The sequence below is a fragment of the Elgaria multicarinata genome, chromosome 3 (genome assembly GCF_023053635.1).
Source record: "Elgaria multicarinata webbii isolate HBS135686 ecotype San Diego chromosome 3, rElgMul1.1.pri, whole genome shotgun sequence".
NCBI classification, from domain to species: Eukaryota; Metazoa; Chordata; class Lepidosauria; order Squamata; family Anguidae; genus Elgaria; species Elgaria multicarinata.
In genome coordinates, this window is record NC_086173.1 from 8010699 (window position 1) to 8036867 (window position 26169).

General features: G+C 46.5%; 1 protein-coding gene across 1 annotated transcript in view; it reads right to left on the reverse strand.

Annotated features, from left to right (window-relative positions):
• NXPH4 (neurexophilin 4) overlaps positions 1-25856 on the reverse strand; it is a 92969-nt gene extending 67113 nt beyond the window's left edge. The window contains exon 1 of the mRNA XM_063118932.1: positions 25803-25856. Within this exon, the coding sequence (XP_062975002.1) occupies positions 25803-25856 (54 nt within the window). The remainder of the gene's footprint in view (positions 1-25802) is intronic.
• Positions 25857-26169: the final 313 nt, after the last annotated feature.

A 26169-nucleotide genomic window follows, 5' to 3' on the forward strand; every position in this document is an offset into this window, starting at 1 on the left:
AGTGTGGTGTAGTGGCTAAAGTGTTGGACTAGGAGTCGGGAGATCTGAGTTCTAGTCCCCACTCAGCCATGGAAACCCACTGGGTGACTTTGGGCCAGTCACAGACTCTCAGTCCAATCCACCTCACAGGGTTCTTGTTGTGAAGATAAAATGGAGAGGATTATGTATGCTGCTTTGGGTTCCTTGGAGGAAAAAATGGTGGGATATAAATGCAATAAATAATAAATAAATCACCAGGGGGGCAGCTTGCACAATGGAATTGGTGGGGCAGAAAAGAATGAGTGGGGTTGTAAGCCCTTTGAATTAATCGTTTTGAGCACCAACAGAAACCTATTTCATAGCAATCCCAGCAGCCGGTAAGAAAATGTATTCATTTTTGTAAAAATTTAAAAGTGGGAGGGGTAGGACACTGCGGCAGACACCAAGAAAAGTGCCCGGGGGCCCAATGTTGCCAACCTCCTGCTTTATCATCACCCTGTAACAGCAGACCACTGACTTTGTGTAATCTTAGCCTGACCCCTTGCCCTTAATCCCTATCTCTGGGTGGGGGGGGGAAAGGGCAATAGTTTAGGAGCAGAGCACATGCTTTGCATGCAGAAGGTCATAGGTTCAATCCCTGGTATCTCCAGTTCCAGGGACGGCCAAGGGCAACCGCCCCCACCCCAACAAAAAAACCTGGAGAACAACTGTTTATCAATGCTGAGAATACTGAGCTAGATGGACCAGTGGTCTGACTTGGTGTAAATCAGCTTTCTGTGTTGATATCCCACCCACCCCATTTTCTGGGGCTGGGTGTGAATTTAGTTCTGCTACTGTTTGCTTTTAAATATATTTTAAAAAAATCAACCCCCTCCCAGCCCCGCTGCATCCTAAAGGCCCTCTAGGGAAGAGTTGATTTGCTTGGCTCAGGTGGACCGATATATTTGCACACCCTCCATCTACATAACCCTGCTTTCCCTTGGGGCCGGAGGAGGGAGAACGGGAACACAGATTAAAATCACCATGTGAGAAATCGTGCTAAAAAAGACAATCAAAGCCGAGGCGCCAGAGGCATAATTTGTTTTGCGGACAAGTACGGTCATACAAGGGTGGCTGTGCTGGAAGGAGAGAGAGAGAGAGAGAGAGAGAGAGAGAGAAACGTTTGGGAAAGCAAGGTAACGGACAGAGGAGATGCCCTCTTCTTTTTCTCCCTGTTCAGCTCCTGGGAGTATCAGAAGACACTGGGGGCTGGGGTAGACACCTTAGTGGGGAGAAGGATCCTCTCTGTGCCCACTGGGATTTCCCAAATATGACGAGGGAGACCTGCAATAATGAACATTGGAGGACAGGATGCTCTTAATCATTTTTATTTCTACTTTAGATTCCTGTCTGGTCCTTACCTCAGAGACTCAGGGCAAGTTATGGTAACTGTCTACCAAAAAGACCTTCTAATATATTTAAGACTGTAAACCTACCCTTCCCCACAAAAAAGCTCAAGCCACATCCAAATTATCCAGGAGTGATTCCATTTCTTTCTCTCAAATAAAGGAGTCCACTCACACCAAGCAGCTCCTCCGTCTCCCACCCCAGCCATATCCCTCCCATAATGTGAGGGGAAACATAGCATTCTTGCCCTAACCCTAGGTAAGGTCCTTCCTGAGAGCCAGGGTCTTTCTCAGGAGGGATGGGGAACCTTCTGCCTGTGGGCCGTTTCCGGCAAGTGAAGCTTCCCCATTGGTCCCACTGAGGCCTGGCCTCTCTCTGAAGCCCTGCCCTGCTAGGGAAAGGTGAGGGAAGCCACTTCCGTTGGGAGTTGCCGCTTCACGGTGCTTGGAGAAGGAGTGCCCAAGGAAGAAGTCCTCTCTTTGCTGCACCTCAGCTAGTTCATGATCAGCTAAGCTGTGGTGAAGGCAGGGAGATTGTGGGGAGAGGAGTGTCAAACCTCTTCTCCCTCCCCACCCACTGCTCTGGTGATTGGGAAACAGCTGGGCAGTAGGGGAGTTGGTGGTGGGGACATAATCAACTGGGCTGGCAAAGCAGAGCCCACGGTCTGTCCTTCTCCAGCCCAATCAGCTTCAATACTATCCGTGGAGAAAGTGAAACCACGTTTCAATCAGTCAATCAGGAAGTCAATCAGACTGGTGATGCAGGGGCAGAATGCCCAGCGCCAGTGTGATCCTGTGTGTGCATATCTCCCTTCCTTCTCAATTCCTTTTCCTTTCCCCTCCTTAGCTTTCATAGAGGAGTCAAGAGGCTTTTCAACATGAGGCATTTATCGTGCGTTTGGCATTCCATGCTCTTGGATGTTTACAGGCTCTTTAGATGATGACATGACCCTCTAGTTTCACATCTGCGTCTAAAGAGCACTTCCAAAGAGGTTTATTTTTAGAGCAGGGGAAATGCAGTATTTAATTGTAAAAGCAAAAAAAAACCACTTTCTCACTTGTGTATTTGCACTATTCTGCTAAACCACAGTGCCATCTAGAGGTTAGGTAGCAGAAAAGCAGTTTCGTTCATTCTGTGACGAAACTCAAAGTTGATTCAGCCAATTAACAGCCTCATGTAGAAAAGTTCATAAAAAGAAACCAGGTGTGCAATACTGAGGAATTGGTATCTGGTTCTCAGTTCCCCTATCTGTAGAATGGGGATAGAGGAAGCCTTTTGATAACTGCCCAGCAGAGATAGCAAGTGTCTCAAACCAAGGTAATAGAAGGTGAGGAATATCCACATATTAACCTCCAGCTATGCCAATATTGTTCCTCCAAACAGCATAATTTGGGGTCTTGCTCCAGAGGTGGAACCATCTACATACAGTGCCTTCAGACCATTAGCTGGTCTGTGACCACTAATGGGGCCATGAAAACTGTTTAACATGTTCAGGCGCAACATTAAGTGGAGGTCACAGCGTCTGCTCTTCTTGTTTATTACCTATTAAAATCCAGTATTAACAGTCGCTCTTGCTGTTTAAAGTAACATTTGCAGCAGAGAAATGCTTGCAGAAATGCAGGGCCACTATTCACATTAAATATGGTGTGTCACTGATGTCACCTGCCTTATTTGGGCAAGTGAGCAGTATATATCCGCATTAGATATACGAGGCTCAATCCAGAAGCCCCACTGAAATAAATGGGTGCCGTTAGTGCAGGAGCACAAATAGCCCCATGGGAAATTCCTCATGTCACTAAGTCTTGGAGGCAAAATTCATGAATTACTGGACGTGAGAAATGCGAGTTTACTCCCATGCATACATTTTGCATGAAATGTTACAGAATAGGTAGCATGGCTACTCCTTGTGTCCACACGCTGTGCCACTCCGATAACATTGGGGGGGAATGGGAACAGTCAACTTGGAGGGGCTGACATATTGAGTTCCTACTGCAGCCATAAGCAGGCCCCCAGGAAACCCCACTACCCCTGGGGATGAGGTCGGGCTATGACTGAATCAGGCTTAGCCTTAGCGCAAATTATGGGGCAATCCAAAAGGTCATCCACAAAAGTCCCAGTCCAGTATGGGATCAGGCTAAGGCAGGAGGGGGCAAGATACAAGCAAAGTTTAAGCAGTCAGATACAATACACAGTCTAGAAGCAGAGTCAAGCAGGAGTCCAAGAATCAGTTGCCCAGAAGGTCAACCACAAGGCAAGGTCAGGAAAACAAGGTACAAGGCACTGAGCTGACAGAACAATGTTGTGCCAGCAATGGCTTGGCTAAAACTGAAGACTTATATACGTAGTCAGAGGTTCCTGAGAGCCACCAGGCAAAAGTTCTGCTCAAGAGGAGGGCCTTGCTTGCAAGGAGCCCTTTTCTCTTGAGGAGTCCTCCTTTGTAATCGAGCACTTCTTTTCAAAGGAGCCCCATGGGCCTGCCTCTTGAGGTGACAACACTCATGGGGGCTAGGTGGTCCCCCAGCCTCCACCTCAGAAGTGGAACTCCCCTCCTCCTCTGAAGACAGACTAACAGTGGTCTCCCGTGAGGGCCCAGTCTCCAGGCATGGGTGGCTCCTTGGTGTTCTCGATCTCTGGGAGCTCTAGTTCCTCCTCAGAGGACAATTCCTTCAGTGGGGCATGACAGTTGAGTGAGAAAATCGTTGGATTTGCAAGGGGCAGAGGAAATTAGGCCCACTAGGCCTCGATATGACTGCAATTAGTCTAGTGTGTTTCTATCAAAAGGCGATTCTCTTTCTTTAGTCAGAAAGAAGACATTTTGTGTGACAGTTGGCTGACAAAACGTGGGTCTTGTATGTTGTGAATGAAGAAAGAAAGAAAGAAAGAAAGAAAGAAAGAAAGAAAGAAAGAAAGAAAGACACAGAGCACACACACCCTCTCTTGGTACAGAATATCAATGAACCTTGTAGTATCCAAAGGGACTTACATTTCTAAGAACTCTTTCTCTGTGAAGCTGTGTGGTTCCCAAGCATTCTCCTACACCGGGAGTTTACAGGACCAAATTCACTGTGTGTTTTTGAACTATTATCTGTGCCACTGAGAAAGACAGTGGGGAGGCTCAACAAGCACCTGAGAGACCAAACCGAAATCTGAGCACCCTCCACTTTCAACATGCCAACGGGGATGGGCACTGGGGAAGGCCCAAAGGCACCTCCATCTAGCTCCAGGAAGCTGCATTTAACTCCAGTCCCAGAGATTTATACAGCAAAGAAGATCCACCATGCGTAAGGCACGCTAGGGGCCGGATTTATGGCCACTGCTTCTGACGGAAAATGGGAGCTGAGCTGATTTGATCGATGGAAAGTTGCTTCCTTTCCTGATCTGGAGAGGAAAACAGGCCATGGATAATTCTAATCTCTGACAAAGTATCAAGCAACCAAATCTTCCCTGAGCAGCAAGTGGTGATGGATAGTGCAGGTGGAGGAAACAGACTGCCTCATGCCTGTTCTGGTTCTCCAAGTTCTTAGGAACATTAGAAACTCTACCTCGCTACACCAGGTCTAACTATTTGTCCCTCTGACCTAGTGTTGTTTATTCTGTCAGGGTCTCTGGCAGAGAGGGTTCTTTTCCATCACCCACTACGTAATCCTGATCCCAAGACCTTTTGCATGCGAAGCACGGGGTCTACTACTGAGCTATACAGTCTCTGTTCCAAGTGCCCCTTGTTCTACTTTATCATATATGCACATGCCTGTACATCTACATTTGTCTACACTAGCTTGAGCTAAGACTCTAGGGGTATGTATATAAGTGCCCACATTCAGTGAATCTCATGTGCCCCCAGGCCAGGAGACAGCGCTTGGGGAGAAGAGCAGATGGGGGGCGTAGAACGCAACCCCCGCGGGCCAGATTATATCTGCGGGCCAAAGGTTGCCCACCTATGCCATTAAGGGGGCACATCCCCTAACCTCCGTCCCAAATTATAATTCCATCAGAGAAATGAATGATTGTTAAATATGTGGTGCAGATACGCCTGAGCACCAGAACTGAATTTAACAGAACAGGAAACAGAGGAATCACTCTGTGATATAATCCCTGTCAGTCACTCTTTCTTGGACATGAGACCATTATGCCTCTCAAAAAATTGTGCAATCCATGAATTTGTACAGTGCTTTTTAAATATCCAGGTATAATACTATTAAGCTTTCACAACATCCATCACATACGACATGAAAAACAAATACTGTCTTTGAACCACCTCTAGACTGTTCCATATTGTCACTAAAAACCATGCCAAGACTCCAACTGGAGAAGGTACAAAGATGCTTAAGTGGATTAAAATTAGGTTTCTGACATATACCTAATTTTGAGCAACAGCCAGCATCTGCCTCCACTTTGTAATAAGGAAGGAAAGAAGAGAGGGCAAGTTTATAATAATGTCCTATCCTGATCTTGAAAAGAAGCCTATAGGACATGATGCAGGAACTCCAAGTGAACAACTTACTCCAATGAAGTCTAGAGCTGGACTGAAGCCTTTTATGCTTCGAGGATCAGGTTACCGCCCCTAAGCTCCACCCTTTCCTGGAATAGGGAAGGCCTTAAAGAGGCAGGCTTGGAGCCTAGCTCTCGTCCTCCTCTTTAGACAGTTCTCTCTGGGCAAATGGCTTGTGCCAATGGGGCCGGGGATGTGGGTCCTTCATGTGGAGAGGGTTGGTTCCTCAAGAGTTCAGGCTCTAAGGATAGGGGCCCTGGATGTCCCGACAGGCTCTAGCCCCAGACTAAGTCATGGTGTTGGGGCCTGGACCACTTACTAGCATCTCTGTCTTTGGTGGTGCTGACGCAATGGATCCAGACGGTCCCTCCTCAACAGAGTCAGACCCCACTCTGCTGCTCAAAGTGGTGTCCTGGGAAATAAGCAACTCCCTACAAAGGTTTTCCTTTGGAATTCACCAATTATGGCAGGGACAGGTATCGTGTAACACTCTAGATGTCGCTGACTTCAATTCCCATCCTCCCTCACCACATGCCTAGGGCTGATGGGAGCTATGGCCCAACAATATCTGGAGACACACATTCCACATTGCAATCTATGGCTATTGGGATCTGACCTCTCTGGGAGTGCTTCCAGACAGTGGGCTCTTAGCACTACCAATTGGAAGGCATTGTGCAGCGTTGCTGCCTGCTTCTCCTTAATGGTCTGTGGTTTCTTTTTGTGTTAAGAAAAAAGTCGGAAGAAACTGGGAAAACACAGGAGGGTTATGAGTGTAAAACAGCAATTTCCAGATCCCCCGTAAAAATTCCGTGAATGAGGCAAAGCGATTGCGCTCTAAAAGCCTTGTCTGGAAGCACCCTCAATCAATGGTCTTCAACTGGTGGGTCGTGACCCCAAAGTGGGTCACGAGGTCAGTCCAGATGGGTTGTGGTAAAGCTGTCGCTGCAGGGTTGGTCGTGGAGAAAATTGTGAAAGTGGTTCCCATGTGGCAGGTTGGGAGTCTGATGTGGGTCTTGGGCCTAGACTAGGGGGGAATCCGCACGTCGTACCGAGATCGCTTCTAAGCGACCCCAGTGCGGCGTGAAAGCGATCGTGTAACTTGCCTTTGGAAGAGCCGACGAAGAGACGTCTTTGCCGCCGCCACCCACAGACCTCCTCGCCGACCGGCGAGGAGAGCTCGGCTGAAGAAGACGGGGTTGAGAGCGGAAGAAGCTCTCCACCCCGCCTTCTTCCCCCAAGCTCTCCGTCCCAGCCGGCGAGGAGGTCTGCGGGTGGCGGCGGCGGCGGGAAGGACGTCTCTTCGTCGGCTCTTCCAAAGGCAAGTTACACAATCGCTTTCACGCCGCACTGGGGTCGCTTAGAAGCGATCTCGGTATGACGTGCGGATTCCCCCCAGTTGAAGACCTTTGCCCTAGAGCATGCCGTATTTGGAGGAACGAACCATTTGTATTTTAAAGAAGCCCATAGTTGAGAGAGACGGTTTCCGCTTTCCCCGCATGATCTTATTATGCCTTTGAAACGCTCCACTTGTAACCCTTTTAGCATTCCGAATCCTCGCCCAATTCAAAAGAGCTTTACTGGAAAAACGGCTTTGCACAATGACCTAGCGAAGCGCAGACATTGTCAGACCTGCCCCCCGCCACCCCACCTATACACATCTACCCATCTCTTTCCCCCCACCCCTCCGGACATTAGCCGGATAGGCTTTTAAAAACCCAGTCTGTTCGGCATGTATGTATATAAATATATATATACATATGGCAGATGTTCTTCTCCCCTTCAGGGGAGCAAAAGAAATTAAAAAGTATTTGTCCGCTGCGAGTGCTAACCATGTGAGCTCAGCTGCCTGCAACCGGATCTCAGGATGGGATTGGAGAGAAAGAGACAGCAGGCCCACAATGGGACAGTCCCCCCTCCGCCCCGATCCCCAAAACCCCTCAAGAGCTGAAGCAGCAGCTTTTATAGCTTCCCCACAACAGGCCCTGGGAGGAAGAAGGGAGAAATTAATTCCAATCCGAGAGCAGGCCTTGGCGGCTCTTAATAGCCGAGATTGCAGTCCCGGTGCTCATTTGCCGAATGGCTTTTCGCCCGGCGATCCGGGGGTTGATTATTTCTTTAGCATCAATCCAGCCGGGCGCGGAGAAAAAGTTTTCATCTTCTCAGGGCCATTTAGCCTTGGCGGCAGAGGAGGAATGCTGAGCAGGGGGAAGCAAATCAGGAAGGGAGGGGATGGCAGGGGGTGGGGAAAAAGAAAGGGCTTTTCGATCACCTACAAAGGAAAAAGAGACACGAATCATTTGTTCCCAGGGTCTCGCGCCGGCGCTGGTGACCTTTAAAACACGGTGTCGCCAACGCATGAGGGTTTGGCTAAGAAGGGATGATGATTTTGCCTTTAATGTTCATTTGTAGCAGATTAGTGCGATAAGGAACAATAGGAGCGCAGCAAGGCAAATCGACACAGAGTTGGAAGGGCCTTAGAGGCCATCTAGTCAAGCCCTCTGCCGTAAACTGGACCAACCACCTCAGACATCACCCGATGTCAGCCTTCCCCAATTTGGTGCCCTCCAGATGTGCTGGACAACAACTCCCATCAGACCCAGCCTGCGTGGCCAATGGCTAGGAATGCTGGGAGTTGTAGTCTGGAGGGCACTAGGTTGGGGAAGGCTCCCCTATGCAATCCTGACCAAAAGTATATGCAGCTGGAATCCACCAACACTCTTACAGAGGAAATAGCTCATAACAGCTCATGTGAGCGAGTCAAGCCACACGCACTAGGGAACACATCCTAAACACATCCCCTCGCTACCAGCACCACACACTGATCCAATAGAAAATGTTTCGGACTTGCAATTGAAAGCCAATGTGGTGTAGTGGCTAATGTACTGGACGCAAACCAAGGAAACCTGACTTCAAATCCCTACTCAGCCCCAAGTCTTACTGTGTCACCTCCAGCCAGGCATATTTCGGCCTTGCCTACCTCACAGGGTTTGTTTGATGGCAGAATGTGAGGGTGGTGTCCCAAACAACTTCCCAGTTTCCTAGGAATGAAGGCCAAGATAAACATAGGACACACTGACCCTGTTCAGATGACACACTAAGCCACAGTGGTTAAGCGTTTTAAGCTAAACGTTATGGCTTAGCGTGTCATGTGAACTATAACTGGGTGTGTTTTGTGACCCATTCCTAACCATGGTGGCCACATAACCATGGTTTAAATACGCTCACTAACCATTTGCTACAAAAGAGTTAGCAGCCTAACCATGGTTTAGCATGTTGTCTGAACAGGCCTACTAGATTCACATGAAGAACCGAGAAAAAACTAGGAGGAGGTGATGTCCTATATCGTATTGTTTAGGGTGACCATATGGAAAGGAGGACAGGGCTCCTGTATCTTTAACAGTTGTATAGAAATGGAATTTCAGCAGGTGTCGTTTGTCTGCATGCAGCCCCTGGTGAAATTCCCTCTTCATCACAACAGTTAAAGCTGCAGGAGCCCTGCCCTCTTTTGTAACTTGTTTAAAACAGAAATTATTTCTTGCACTGTTGCAGCCTTCCCCAAATTGGTGCCTTTCAGATGTGTTGGACTACAACTCCTACAATGCTCCTGGCTGGGGGGATTGTGGGAGTTGTAGCCCAACACAACTGAAGGGCACCAATTTGGGGAAGGCTGTAGTATTGTTTCTCCAACTAAATGCAGACCCTTCCTTACCCTTGTGATGTCCCCCCGCCCTCTAATCTACTAATCTACTGAGTTGCAGAGCAGGTATTAACTCTACACAGAATTGATTGTCCTGCCAAACCCACAACTGTACTCCTGCTGCTGGCCAGGGCTGCCACAAATGTCCCTATGCCTCTTGCGACATTCATCCCATACAGGCTCAGCACCCCTGCCCTAACCTAAATTTGTCTTATAGCATGTTCATGCACAAACTCCTTGAACTCTGAAGTCAGCAGAAAAATGGGCATCCTTGAAGTAGCCCATTAAAAAGAGGAGGCACTCAGGGCCATGGGATTGCCATGTGTCACCAGGTAAAAGGAGCAGTGTAGAGAAATGGTTAGAGCAACCTTCCCCAACCTGGTGCCCTTCAGATATTTTGAACAGCAATACCCATCATTCCTGACTAGCTGGGGCTGATTGGAGTTGAAATCCATAACATCTGGAGGGCACCAGGTTTGGGAATGCTGGGCTAGATTATAAAACTTTGGGGGCCCACTCAGCCATGGAGTTAAGTGGGTGATCTCTGGCCATCTCTCTCTCTCTCTCTCTCTCAGCCTAACCAACCTCGCAGGGTTATTATGAGGATAAAGTGGGATAACAACACATGACATCCCAAAAGCAGAGAGGCTCAAATGAGTTTCTTAGTACTATTTTTCAAAATGGCCTTAGAGATTCTGACATGGCCAATGACCTCAGTCCATAACAAAGGTGTGGACCAAACTCTGGTTTCTTGGAACTATGTCTAAGATCCTCTTTTCAGGAACACCACAAGAGGCAAGTTTGTTCTTGCCTGTACCGTTTCCTCTGTATCCGTCCAGGATGTTTAAGCATCTCTGCTGATTTAGTTTCGTTTTATAATGTTTGCAGAACACACAAGCACTGCATCTCCCATGGGAACGTGGGCATCGCTTCCTTGACATGAAGTGCGAAACTACATGGACCAACGTTCCACTGTGGGGATTCTTCGGTGGGAGAAGCCACGGAGGCATCGGCAACCACATCGTTTAAGGTACGAATGCAGGAGCATTACATCTTTATCCACGCAGCCATGTTTCTGAATAACACTAACAGCACCGATGAACTTCCAAAGAAGGCAAACACAACTGTGTCCCTCTCCCCACTGCAAACCCTCCTGGGTGGGCACTCGGCTTCCTGCCGTAACATCCTCTGTGCCTGTCAATCTCCACCCACAACTCCCGATAACCTCGCTGTGACAGTGCCCTTCACGTCTAACCTCCAGCCTCCCTGTTTATTCCGATTCTCAAGCTGCTTTCAAATATAATCAACCGTAAAGGGGGAAAAATGGCAAAGGGGGAATATTTCATTCTTATTAAAAAGCAAGTGGCATTTGTCAGGAGAAGGCGAATTTGGCCCCAGCCGAGCCCTGGCTTTCGAGACGCTCGTTCGTTTCCATTCTAGATAGATGTGCTGCGATATGCGCAGCGCCCGTCTCTGGGTGGCACGCGGGGTCCTGTGCCTCCTTATTGAATCGCTCGCAGCCCAGGGCTTAAAGGCCACAGCAGGGGGAACGTTATTAAAAGAGAGGGAAATGAGTCATATTGGAAAGCTTCAATCTGAATTACAGTGTGTTTGTTCGGCAATATATTAGCTCTGGAGATGGCTTGGAAAGAGACCCAGCGTTCGGGTCTCTTGGAGACAGCTTTTCAATCATGCATAGACCCCCACATCAGCACCTCGGCTAGCACCAAAACATGCCAGAATTTGTGCAGGCAGTACGCAATGCCCGGAAAATAAACTTAATGCAGGTTAAGAAGAGCACTTCAGAAATAATTAATTTTTTTTTAGATTTATCATTCACTCTGTACCCAGGGCTGTTGTGCAGTCTGCCCACAAGCACACTCGGTCCAAATTTAGCACCAAGAAAACAAGGATTCTGCGATCTGAATAAATTATGCAAATGCAGGCAATTTTGTCTATCTGCTCTCATTTGCATAATGCATTTCATTTCTGTTTCCCATGACGGAGGGGGCAATGAGCTCTCTAGTCTTTAGGAGCTCTGATCTGTGGATGGTCTATTTAAGCTGCGATCCCAGCTTTTAAGATTGTACCTAGTATTACCCACATATTTTCAGCCCTAAGGGCTAGAAACAGGGATGCAGAACATCAGATCCTGGGGCAAAATCTGTCCTTCTAGGGGTCCCAATCCAGCCCAATCATGAGATGGTCATGCCCCCTTGCCCTAACCCCACCTTCTCCCAAACACCAAATGTTTGATGGTTTCACAGCTTTGTCCTGTTTCTTCTATTCTCTTAAACCTCCCTTACTATTAAGCTAAAATATTTTGGCCCCACCCACCCCTTTGCCTTTGGCTCCGCCTACCACTGTAATGCGGGCCCCGAGAAATTCTGTGATATAGAATTCGGCCCTCAGGCTGAAAGAGGTTCTGCATTCTTAGGCTTGAAGCTTGCTTTACTTTTTTTTTTTTAAAAAAAAGAGATTTCCCATAACGCTGAATTCTGCACAACTCAATGCTTTTGTGGGATACAATTAGCCACTGATGAAAATGACCTTGAACCAGTCACCCCACATCTGTGGTTCAAGGTGGGTAGCAGCATTCTACTAATTTCAATCAAGCTCATAACAGAGCTGCACATTAAGCAAGAATGACTCGTGTTTTTACAGCCAGGAGAGAGCAAGTGAGGCATTTTCACATGACACGAAATATACTTATTGGGCCTGGTCAGACAACACACTAAGCCATTGTTAGTCCGCTTATCCTTTTGCAGCAAATGGTTAGTGCATGTGTTTAAACCATGGCTACGTAGCCACCATGGTTAGGAATGGTTCACATGACACACTAAGCCATTGTGGCTAAGCATTTTGAGCTAAACATTATGACTTGGCATGTCATGTGAAGCACTCCCACCCAATCATGGTGGCTACATAACCATGATTCAAACATACTCACTAACCATTTGCTGCAAAAGGGTTAGCGGCCTAACCATGTCTTAGCGTGTCATCTGGACAAGGCCCAATATTTAGCTCAAAGTGCTTAGGAACTGTGGTTTAGCATGTCGTCTGAACAGGGTCACTGCTTGTCCTGTGTTGCACTGTCCATGTAAAATTTGCATTGGTTCAAATGCACATTAGACTTTTTAAAAATTTCTCTCTTGAACTTTTAAATTTTGCCCTAACAATATCCACACACATGGACAGAGGTTCAAATGCTTTTAGTGTCAGAAGTAAAAATGCCCTAAGGGACAGAGACTCTGCAGGATAGCAGAGGCCAAACCGGGGATCTGAACTGCACATCAAGGTGAGCTTGTGAGATCCACTGCATTCTGGAGATCACTTGACACTGACAGTAAGGCTACAAACACCATTGCCAGACCCAGAGAGCTTGATGTACAAATGGGAAATAAGTTCCCCCTCCTTCTCTGTGTTCCATCTCTTGAGCGCTGCTTAAAATGCCCAATTCATCAGGCTAGTTCATGCAATCACTGCAGCCTTAAATAAGCATGGCTTATTTAAGTCACAGTGGATTGTGGCACGTACCGGCAGCCGTTTTAAATACTCAACTCCAACCATGGGTTGCCGTGCCATCCGAACCCAGGCAGCATGCTTTCCTGAAGGGCAAAACAACCCTCCAATAACCCTACAAGCCCTAGGTTTTTGAGGGCTGTTTCCCCCTCCAACAAGCCATACCTCGCCCAGGTTTGGACAACAGAAGCCGCAGCTTGAATAGCCAACTTGGCACCTCCAGATTGCCATGGCTCAATGTGTTTTAATTAAGCCACAGCGGTTGTGGTGCTCATGTGAACCAGGTTATTATGTGACAACTAGGGAAAGAAACACCCACCCCGTGGAAGTGTGACAGGTGTCAACCTTACAATTATTAGTCCGTTTGCTTATTAACTATTGTGTTTTTAGTTTAAAAATTTTAAAACATTTTAATTGATGAGTTTTTGTATTTATGATTATAATTTCTGATCCTATAAACTGCTTAGATATATTTCTAGTTATGGTAAGCCATATATAAATTGATTAATATTTTTTAAAAAAATCGCACCAGGTCAAAACCTTTGTTCCCCTAGCCATTTTAAACTGGCCACTTTGTCTTATTGTATTTTCTACTGCCTTGAAATGCTGTTTTATTGTTGCATTTTATTGTTTTTATTGCAATTTTGTGTTGTAGAGTCATTTTGTGTTACGTTTAGTGTTCACCAGCCTGATATCTTTTGTTGAAGGGCAGTTCATAAATATCCTAATAAATAAATAAATAAATAAATAAATAAATAAAATAAAGCATCGCTAAGGTGTTCTAGGAAGGAGGATAAATATACTCAGACACCCTCCCACAGTTATAAACTAGTCTCTCTCCCCTTCCAATTAAGAAGTTGACGCTGTTCATGAGACAGTGAGGGCTTTGCTAGACCTACCGTAAAATCCGGGGGTGAGGAGGGTCAGGTCACGCTAGAAGTAGCGCGGTCTGTCAGCCCCGTCTACACGTGAGACACGACGGGGTCTAGGAAAGCCCCGTCGCGTCCGCCATTTTTATTTTTTACTTAAAGGGGCTGTGTGCACAGGAGCGCACCACCAGAAAAGTTAGGTTTTTTTAAAAAAAAAAAACGGCTCCCCTGCTCCCCCTTCCCCCAATTTCCTCCCCCCACGATCTTCCCTAGCCTCCAATCCTCCCACCCGATGTCCCCAGCCACCATTACCTGCCACCGCCAATGTCCCCAGCCACCGTTTCCCGCCACCATCGATGTCCCTAGCCTCCATTGCCCGGTGCTGCCATGTCCCCGGCCTGTGATGCCCGGCGCCACCATATCCCCTGGCCGGGCATCGGAGGTCGGGGACATGTCAGCACTGGGCATCGGAGGCTGGGGACTCAGCAGCGATGGGCATCGGAGGCTGGGGACTTGGTGGTGGCAGGCAATGGGGGCCGGGGACTCAGCAGCAGCGGGTAATGGGGGCCAGGGACATCGGCAGGAGCGCTATGGCCCATCCGCCGCTTTTCCCAGCTATTTGTGTGTAAATGCGGAAGCCGGGAAAAGTGGCAGACCCATCTACACGCCCGCAGTCTCGGGCTGAGCCCGAGACTGCGGGAAAAACTGGGCCAAAAGTGGTGCTGGTTAGCCCAGGGCCAGGGCGGTTTGAGCCCTGCCTGAGCCTGGGATCCTCTGTGCATAATTTGGATGCACAGGGACAAGCCCAGGCCTCACACCAGGCTAACCTGGTGTGAGGCCCTGGTGGACACAAGGCCCTGAGTGTGTCCAAGCAACAATACTCAGCAACAATAGATAGAATCCAAATACGAGTGAAAATCCAAGTAAGAGTGACATTTACAGCCTCACACCTTGCCCAGAGAGAAGAGATGTAGTTCTAACCTGAGGGGAGTCCAATCCAGACAACTTAGTTCTCTGGTTTCTTAACACATGAGGGGCCTACAACCCAAGTCTTCTTAAAGATCCTTTCTCTGATACTGCCCAGACCTTCTTGCTCACAGCAAGGGCACACAGAAGTTCAAAGATAGTACACTGGTGGCCCACTAGCCAATTTCTGGGGGATCACCAAGTGCCTGCTCATTGCTGGGATTCCTGCAAAGAATACTGTACTAGGTGGACCTTGATCCAATCCATCTAGCAAGGCATTTCTTATCTTCTTAAGCCTTATAATAATTTAACACAGACTTGTTTTGCTGTAGTTGCTCAGAGATCATGAGTATGTAGTCTTCCTATGGAAATTTAAAACACATTTGAGTAAAAAAAGAAAAGAAAGGAGATCATGCCAGGCTGTTCCTGGCTTACAGAATAAATTTCCAGGGGCTCTCCAAATCAACAGAAGAATGGGGGAACCATTTTTTAAAAGAGGAAACATTTTAGACAGGACAGACAGCACCCTCTCTCTGTTCCAGGGCCCCTGTTTAGGAAAAGCAATGGGACAATGAAGCAGCAATTATTGTTTAAGAAATTAAATAGGCTTGGGAATTAGGTATGTATGCCAAAGGTACAAATTCTTTTGCTTATAGGAGGAAAACAGCCATCTTGGCTCTTTTCTGAAGCAGCTTTCCCCAACCTTGTACCCTCCAGATGTTTTGGTATAAAACTCCCAGAATTCCTGTCCAATGACCATGTTGGCTGGGGGCGATGGGAGCTGAAGTTCAGAGTATCTGGAGGGAAGTCTGCTCCAACCCACCAGGTGGGGGAAGGCTGCTTTAAAGGGACAACCTTTCAGCTATGTAGAATACACAGAGGAGGAGGAGCTATGCAGGACCAAGCCATCCACTGGCCAGGCAGGTTGTCAGAGGGTGCAAGTCCAGAAAGAGTTGCACACAAACGTCATCTAGACACTTATGCCATGGCTGTTTCTTCTGGTAGCCTTCCATCTCTGCCCAGGCATCCAGAGATAGTTGAGGAGTTTGCTTTGCAGTAGCCCAGCATGGGAAAAGGGAAATGTGGCTGACAGAAAACCAAGGCTAAGGAAAACCACAGGAGGGTGGCATGAAGGCTGGAAGGAGGGAATCAAGCTCCATACAGGCCCATCTGTGACCGTGCCAGAATGCACTATACTGAATGCTGGGAATGGACAGAATTCATCAGGTGGATGAACCTGACAAGTTTGCAGGCATGCCAAACTGGGGCTCTTCTCTGTAAAGTTCTAAGGAAACCGAGTTGAAATATGGGGCATCCCTTAAATAAAGTGGCATCTGGTAACCCAAATTGATTATTTAATTTACCTGAGACAGGTTCCCTCGATTTCCAAATGGTTCTCTGGATTCCCCCTCTCCCTCCCGATTGTATTGTTGTGGCTCAATGGCCAGGCCTGTTTATCTAAACCTTGCGGAATAGAAACTCAAGATTCTGAACTCAGAATAAGTCATAGTATGGGTCACTACGTGCATCCATACTATAGAGCCAGTGTGGTGTAGTGGTTAGAGTGTTGGACTGGGACTCGGGAGAACCGGGTTCTAGTTCCCACTCGGCCATGGAAGCTCCCTGGGTGACTTTGGGGCAGTCACAGACTGTCAGCCCAACCTACCTCACAGGGTTGTTGCTCTGAGGATAAAAATGGAAAGAATTATGAACGCCACCTTGGGTTCCTTAAAGGAAAAAAGGTGGGATATAAATGCAATAAATAAATAAATACAATTCAAACTAGCTTATTTTGCACAGATGTCCCATTTACATGCCTGATTCTGTACTACCTATCCTCAAAGGAGGGGCAGGATAACAAATAGATAAATTAGGGTAGTTCTTGAAGAATTATGGAGTTTTCACACCCATGCACACACATACTTTCCCACGTACCAGTAAATTATGTGCAGTAGGGTTTGGCGGAAGTGGAGATCAATATCACTAGAGGCCTTGAGGAAAGGAGCAAGAAAACACAGAGGGGGCAGAGAGAGGGGACCACAGAGAGGGCAAACTGTTAGCAGAACTCAGGCTACAGGTCACTGACCTGAGGCTAAAGGGTTAACAAACACCTACAGGGTGGGAGGGGATTGCTATGATGCTTGTCTTGCTACCTCCTGTCTCCTCCCTCCTTCTTCCTTCTTCTCATTCTGCTGTTTTACCCACCTGCATGGTGTGCTGACCCCGATGGGGAAACCAAGCTATCCCATCGTAGGATATAAGTTAAATGTTGCTAAGTAAAGTTTTCTTTCAAACCACCTGGAGTGTTTCTATTGTCTGTACGCGTGGCTACTCACAGGGAGCTGATTCGGTGGACAACACAAACAAGACACACATTGAGAAGATGGGGAAGAAGAAGAAGAAGAAGAAGAAGAAGAAGAAGAAGAAGAAGAAGAAGAAGAAGACATTGTACTCTTGGAAGTATATCTCCTAACAGTCATAAGGGCTAGAAACTTACATTTTAAAATAAAGTTAAATAAAATACTAGTAACAATATTATCACCAAAACATAATTAACAAATGAGATTTCAGGAATAAATATTTTGCCAAAAACTGGGCACTCCAATTACAGTCTCACCCTCAGGTCAACAGAGGAATTTCTGGAGTAAAAGGGGGCTCGAGAATGGAAATTGAGAAGAACGGAAATCAAGGGCTCCCCTTACTGGTTGGACATGGTGCATGCAGGGACGAACCAGAAGAGACGGAAGAAAAGAAATCCACAGCACACACGCTTTTCAATTAGGGGTAGTGCGTCCTCTTGCCAATCAAATGAGTATTAAAAGCTTGTTTGGGTCAGCGACCCCTGGATTTCAAACACAAGCTTCAAGTCTTTCACAATAATGCCCCCTGCCCTTCCTGGACACATATACATCTTTATTTTTCAAGGTGTGTGCGTGCATATTTAATGTATGAGGTTCTAACAGATAAACTAAAATGGGAAATAAAGAGTCTGGCACTCCAGGGTTCAATCTAAGTCGATGGAAGAGAACAGGATTGACTAAATAGGAATGAAATGCAGAAACGTACACACGCTAGGATGAAACATTATCGTTCACATACTACTTATTCATAATATTAAATTCTTTCTAGTTTTATCTTGGCTCTGCCTAACTTCTTGTGGGGAAAAGCGAAAAGATGCTGGCCATAACCAGGCGGGTTATGGCCACCCAGGCCCACCTCAGTATTTCCTACATGGATGGGACAGGGTTTCTTCTTGGAAGCCTGAGACTTCTAAGAAGAAAACAAACAAATTTTCTCAGAGCGAGATTCACTTTGCACAAAAAAGGGATACCAGTGCTCACATCCTTCTCCTTTTCCCAGGCATTCAAGTGATCTTTTGAACCACACTGATGTAACTATTACAAAGCCCTGCTTCTATTTGACATAATTGCTTTTCTCCCGAAATAGGAGCTGAGTTTTGTATATTGTTTTCCTGTCAATCACAATTATATTATGAGTGAGCCAGACAATGAGCTTTAACAAAAGTGTGTGTGTGCGTGTGTGTATGCAAAAAGAGAAAAAGAAAGAGGAAAGGGTGTTGGCTAAAGAGAAAATGTAAGTTTACTAATTAAAACTGCTGCTGAGGTACATTTTCCCTTCAGATTTGCTCCTCTCAGATTTTGGTGATATAAACCCTTTAGTACCCCCCGGTTTTGTAGACAAGACCACTGTGCCTCAACTAAGATTGCCAAATTCAAAGAAGTGCAGGGCTTGTATGCCTTGAAACAGTTTTAAAAAAAGAAAGAATTTCAGTGTCCATTTCCCCTCATAATATTGTTCCAATGCTAGAAGCAGCCATTTTTAAAATTCTCCCTTTTATATAGCTACTAAGGCTCAGATACTCTGTCCGACGGTGTGTCTGTCAACTCATTCCCCCTCCAGTTACAACCCAGACCCATTTCTCTAGTGGGTAAATAAATCCTTGCCCCTCAAAGCTAATTTCAATCCAGTGAGAATTTGGATAGTACCGTGTCATTCTGTAGTAGTGGCTGCAAGTGGTAAGAACCAGGAAGGGGTTAAAGCCAAGGAGGGGGATTTATTATTTTATCAAAATGAGGCTACGGCAGCTGTTTAAATGTAGGAACATCTGGCAGCCGCATGACCCTGTGAAGCAGCAGGGCCAGACGGGGCTCCAGGCACCCATCAGCTACTTTAAGTGGCTATTGAGCGTAATAAATGGAAAAGGAAAACGGAGCCAGCCCTTTCCCCAGTACAGGGCAGTACTGAATGCAGCAAGATAGCAGGCCCGGCAAAAGGACAGGCAGAATTATCTGGAGATGAGGACACATGCCTTTGTCCTTGGGTCAGAAAAATAATAGGTTGCTCATTCTTTGAAGCAGCTTACAGACAGACACGTGTTAACTGCTGCAGGAAGCCTTCTCCAGTATAGAGAAGAGTTAGTACCATTTTCACGTGGGGAAAAGTGATGCACAGGAAATGCCCTGCTCAAGCAAGCCAAGTACACAGAGCATGGTAGGAGTACCTCCAACTCTGAACAGCTAGATCATTTTTCCTTAGTAGTATGAATAAAAATCCCCAGACTCCTGTTTTAACCATCAGCCCCCACTTACTCCTTAAGAACTGAAGACGCTTCACCCATCTTCATCTGCCTTTTAAACCATCTTTTCCCCAGTTATGTTCTGCCAAACGAAGTAATACACCAATTGTGGAAAGAATATGTGCCTCTCAAATGCTTGCCTTTCCACACATAGATTTGGCCGTGCTTGGAAAGACAAGGAATGCCAGAACAGCTAGCTTTCAGAAAGCTGGGGAAAAATGGCTCTTGAGAAGCTAAAATGAAAAGCATATCAGTTTGGTTTGATGCAAACTCAATCCCTTACAAGTCTGACTCTACAGTGGGAAAGACTAGAGCCCATTTATTCTTTCCACCCCAGCACAAAATGGTCTCAGCCAGTCATGTCTTGGGCCCTTGCATGTGTCTAGAAGGGCTATAGGGCAAAGGAGGAATCAAGGAGAGAGAGAAAATCTGCTATAGCTTATCCAAGGAACAAGCCATTTCCACATCTGTTCTGTACAACATGCTGTGTTTTCCTCTATACAATTCTCTTTTAACACCATTGTTGGGTCGATATTTGAGGATGGATTCCATAAAGCTGCTTAGCTATAATATGGCTTTCTAGAATCCAGAGCCTTGCTTTAGTTTAGCCGAACTTTTGTTTTTCAAAAGGAGCAAAATTCTGGTCCTCAAGAGAAAGACAAAACCTCCCCATAAAGTAAAAGTTCAAAAATCAATTGGATGCACAAGGCTCACAAAGGCCTAAACCCCTTTAAATCCTCCACCCTTACCTCCTACTCAGTCTTGTGACCCTTGTTCATAAACCTCCTGATCATGTCTTACCCACCCAACCGCTCTTTCTCTCCATCACACTAGTCCCTGAAAAAGTGAATTGAATATTCTGCAATCTATTTTGCTACCACAGATCATGCACTTCAAGCAAATTTAAGTTAGTCTCTTCCTTCTCTTGCAATTTTTGGGGTTGGGTGTTTTTGGGTTTTTTTAGCTACAAACTGTAGAAATCCACCCCCCAACTGCCAATTATCTGCAGGGACTACTGACAAAATATACAAAATAAGTTAAGGGACAGTTTCCTGTTACCTGGATAATTCTAAAACCATAGAGGGTAAGGGCAACCATTTATTTCCCAATGCACACAAGCATAGTTAGACATATCTCTAAACTTAGTGTGCTAGTTAAGCAGCATGACCAACATTTGAGAAAGTATCTGCTCATCAGCTGAGTAATTTTCAAAATGCAATGTCAAATGCCTACGTCTGTATTGGGGGGGGGCCTTTACATTTACTTTTAGCAGTAAAAATATAATACCAACAAAAATACAATACCAACAACTACTGGTTGGTTTGCTAATAATCAAAATTGTACACTTCCCACCTCATCTTGAGAAAATACTCAGATTGAAGGCTGATCAAGGTTGAAAGCTGATCAAGATGGAAAAGAAACTCTGGGCTGAGAGTCAACAAGGCTTTCAACTGAATCCCCTTTCAGTGTCTGCCATGCGCCAAAATGCTGGCATCTTTGGAAAGAGGACGGACATCTGTTTGTTAGCAAATGCCTTGTGGGACACGTGTGCCCTTTCTATAGAGGACAGCTGTGGGTGGTGGATAGAGAGCCTTTCAGCAATAAACGGTGCTGAGCAAAGCGTGGTAACAGAGAGGGTCTTCATGCCAAAGTCATTGTTTCACATACCATGATAGCATCCCAAGAGAGCAACACACTGTTTGGGACTTCTTTGTGGCAGAAGATGGGTCAGGGGAGTACACTTAGGCATTCCAGTCCTGCGCATGATTCTTTCTCGGGATATCAATAATTACATGAAGCCCCTGCCCAGAGGTGAAGTTCCATATTCCAGTTCAGTTGACAGATGCAGCCAATGCAGAGGGATTATAGGTCAGCAGCAGAGCATATGATTTGCATGCAGAAGGTCTGTGGTTCAATCACTGGTGTCTCCAGTTAAATAAAGGAACTCTGGTTAACAGGTGATAACGAAGATCTCTGCCTGAGACCCTGGAGAGTTGCAGCTGGTCCTAGATGGACAAATAGTCGGACCTGGGATGGGGCCACTTCCTATTTCCTAATAGCAAAAAGATGCATCATGGGTGCTTCCAGATGAAGTTTTTATTGTGCAATCGCACTCCCTCATTCATGGAATTTACAGGAGTCCAGACAATGTTGTCTCGTGTTTTCCCAACACTTCTGTCTTCCTTTTCCCCCGAAAAAAATATATGGTAAGGAAGACTTAACCTGACTTTTAGTACTAGGAGTGCTCCATCTGGAAGCAGCCCTTGCTGGTTCCAATTCTCTCTATGGTAAGAATAGATTCCAACATGAGGAAAATTCCACCTTGCTATCCCTTTCAGCCAGTCTGTTCTGAGTTGGTAACAACTACCCAACTTTCCTCAAAGCTATGAATAGGATTTTTATATACAAATGACTGGAAATTCTGCACTAAACAGAAAGAAAAGGGGGAGGGGGAAGAGGGGGGAGGATAACCAAAACTAGAAATCTAAATTCTAAGTTCACTGGGAAGTGTTGGATAAGTTATCATCTTGTGAGGATAAAATGGGACATAACCTCCAAGAACACTGTCCTGGGCTTTTTAGGAGCTAAAAATGTGATTTTTAAAGTCTATGCTTAATGAAGTTTAAACACACCCCTAACTAAGAGATTGCTTTCCCATTAAATGGTGCACATACATTATTTTAGGGTTGGCTTCCACATCTGCTCTTTTTCTTTTGTGGATTAAAGGATGACTCGGATATTGCTACTATGGCGGCTAAAGGATTCTGCACTCCAATATTACATTTTGGATTCCACAGCATGATCCTGCTCATAAGGTTTCAGGCTCCATTGTCTACTGCTGTGTGGATTGGAAACCAGGGAGGACTGAAAAAGAAGATGGAGACAAAGGTGCCAGTAGGCTTGAACGTCCACCAGATTCTCAGTCTAAGGAATGGCATATTGTTTTGCTCAGGTCTGGATATTCACAGCAGGCTTTGGGATCTATAGGCAAGTACTTCTCCAAATGGTATGGAAGAGAGGAAAAAAGGTTGGGATGAATGAGAAATAAGAGGTGAAGAGGAATGCTATTTCCCTAATGTGACACTGTCACAAGACCAGAGAAGACAAACCGTGTTTAAATAAAAGACTGAAGTCCACACAACAGGTTTGGTTTAAAGCAGCCCCACTGATCTTGACGGGGCACTTCCACAGTAACTGAGATGTGGACTGCAGCCTTAAAGTTTATGTAGATCAAGCACAGGCACCAATGTTTTAATACACGGTAGGATTTTCCCCTTTCTTAACTTTGTTTGAAATAAGAATGACAAGCAATTAAAGATCTAGTATATACTTGGAGGTGGGCTGGATTTTCCCACCCAGATTTTAGGGTTTTTTGAGCTGAGGATGTTTCTTCACACACACACACACACACACACACACACACACACACACACACAAAGAGCTAGTTTTAAAAAACAGGAAAGCATCGCGTTTGCACCTCCACTGTGTGTTCTTTCTCTAACACAGGGCTCAAAACGCAAGAGCTAACCCCCCTTTCCCAACCCAAAGCACACCTCATTCCTTTGATCCCCCTGCCTTTCACACCAGCTACACTGGTTATCTGATTAAAACAACGTTGTTTCCATCTTAAAAGCTGTGCTTCCAGGCTGATGGAAAAATTGGGGGTAGCTTCCCCCTCCCCATTTTTCCTCTCCCCATCTTGCTACAGAGAACAAGATAAACTGAAGGAGCACAGACTAGTTAGATCTAACCTTGTGAAAGTCTGCATGCAGTGCCCTGAGAAGGAAAGAGGGAGAGAGGATTTTTTGTTTTGTTTTTTGCATTCATGAAACTGTTGAAAAGTAAAAATTGATTGTCATGAAATCCGATTCTCACTGGCCTGGTGCTTAATGAGCCCGTTCCTTATTTCTCCCTACAACATTACAATGCCGTAAAAAGAAAAATAAGACACAGGCAGAGAGAAAAAAATTAAAAACAATGCCAAAGCTCTTAACTCCTGATTTGCAAGCACTAAAAATGCAATGCCAGTTACCTGTGAAGACACACACACACACACACACCAGCGGGCATGTATGCATAAAATCAAAATTTTATGATCCTTATGGAAAGCTATTGTTCGGCTGGTGTCAAGAAAAAAAGGGAAGTTCTAAAGTTCCAAATCACAGGGGCCACATCTTCCTTTTTTCTTTTTAACAAGAACTGCTTTTTAATGGCAGCATATTGGGAAATAAAAGAAAAACACTTAAAGCCCAGGGGAATGGAAGAGGGGAGGTTTGGATGGGAAGGCCTCTGCAATTATTTAATAACACTTTGCTTTAAGTGCTTCTTTACTCAGCTTAAACTGGGTAAATTAGAGGAGCAAACCTCCAAGTGGAACAGCTAATGGGCCGGAGTGTAGTCCTGGTTTAACTAATGAGGGTACACCAGCCACAAGGAAACACTGAAGGCCAGAAGCTGCAGGGCTGTAAATGTGTTAACTTAGAAAAAATATAATCAACAATACACTCAGTTACACCCTCTTTCATGTATGCGTACAAGAAAGAAAATGATGTGGTTTATCGGATCAAATCGGATCGTCTCAGAAGATGGGTGTGAGTGGCTTGTCAAGGTCAGAGGTCGGACAGGTTTTGTGTGAGCATTGGGTTTATACACAGAAAACTGTCCCCGTTTGGTTCTTCGGAGTGCCTGAACCTAGCAAACAACTACGCTGTCCCCAAGAGCAAAAGAGATCTGGGAAACTGGTCTGTAGGGTCCTCTGGAGAAAACTGAGAATGGAGCAGAGGGCTCCTGGTATTTGAGATTATATTTACTCTTGTGGAGCTAAATCCACAAGAAGAACAACCAAGGCAAAAGGTCAAAGCTTTGCCTAGAATTACTTCGTTTGGAACCAGCAGAGGTTTGGATTTCCTGAATAGCCATTACCGCCTCGAAAAGTTGGCCAGGGATGGCAGAGGCATCGAATGAGAAGAAGAAAAAATGTACCCCTCACCTACCCAAGGGAACTCTGTCCTGAAAAGAAAAGAAAAGAAAAAAAAGTGGTATAGCAGACCCAGCTTTTTAGTTCATGACACAGAAATCAAATTAAAAAATGATTGGATTGCATGTGTAGGGGGGTTTCTGAGTGGGTTGATCTACCCTGCGTGCTCCGGAGCCTCACAAACGCTAGGTGTGTTTATACGGCTGTGTAGCACTTCCATGAAACACAACGCACAGACCACAACGTTTGGGGCGCGCACATACACACACGATGCTCATTATCTTGCATTGGACTCGCCACTGCATTCTGTACACACACACACACACACACGTGAATGAACACAACGCTCCCACGTACAAATGTTGCACACCGGGAATGCACCGATCATCCTGCCTCCGCGAGCCAAGCAGAGCTGCACGACCACGTGCGTGCGTTTGTACACACAACCGGGCCGTGAGGGCGCGCGCGCGCCGAGATTCACTGGTGTCGGGCATTGCAATTGCCTAGCAGCGAGGCCAGGCGATTGTGGCAGGGAACGCGCGGAGGCTGCACAAAGCTTCCCGGGCACGAAAGTCTGAGCAGCCCTCGCTTGGCCGGCCCCCGGGTCTTTGCGCGGAGATCTTCAGCGGTTTAAAATCCCCTTGCAAAAGCGGCGCGAGCACCGAGAGCGCGCCTTAACCCGGAGTTACACCTCGCCGCCCCCGCCCCTGTCTGGATCCGAATTGGCAGCAAGGCTATATTTACACGATTCACGTCTCGCGAGCCGCCTTCCGCCGAGCCGCCAGACGGGTCGTCGCCCGCGAAGGAGGTGTTTTTACAGCTTGGTAAACTTCCCCCTCGCGAGCCCTGTGTTGATTCCCCGCCTCCCTCTGGAAAGGCAGATAACTTGCTATACAAACGCGTTGTGTCCCATGCTAAGAAAACAGCTGCCCCTCCGGCCCGCCAAAGCGACTCCCCGCCTGGGTCCCTCCGCAAATCGGCATCACCCTAACTTTGGAGACACGCGTCAAGTCTATGCAGTTTGCATTCCAACAATCCGTCATCGAGTCCAAGTTGGGGACGTGTTTGGGGGGGGGGGCGCGCGCGCGAAGGAATCACAACAACCCCTCGCCAATATACACGGCAATGATCTGTGGCGTCCTTTTAGATCGGGCTGCTGGGGTTCCTGGGTGCCCGATTTCCCCCCTTCTCTCGAGCAAAGGGCCAAGTTTGCATGGGCACAAGGCAATCGTCTCCAGCAACACCAACTTCTCCCTTTTCCAAATCTCTCCCTTCCCAACCAACCAGCCCGCGTGCATGCTTCCTTCACCGCTCCTTACCTTTTGCAAGAGCCACTGGCTGAGGATGAGATGTACCCAGCTAAGGACCTTCATGTTTCAAGGGAAAAAATCTTCCTCCAGCATTGAGAGCACGGAGTAAAGGGGGGAATTTAAAAAAGAGAGCAAGAGAAGGAAGGAGAAGGTTTGGAGATGTAAGCTGACAGCTTCGCTTAAGAAATAAAGACACCCCCCCCAAGAGAAAATCCTCGGGGTGCGGGAAGCAGAAAGCAAAAGAGCTGAGCGAGATGGGTGAGCAGCAGGTACCCGGAGCAGCAATCCAAGATGCACTGAGAATTGAGGGGGGGAGGAAGAAAGTTGACTCTGCACTTGATCGGAGGGAGGGTGTTGAGTACAGACGAGCGTGAGT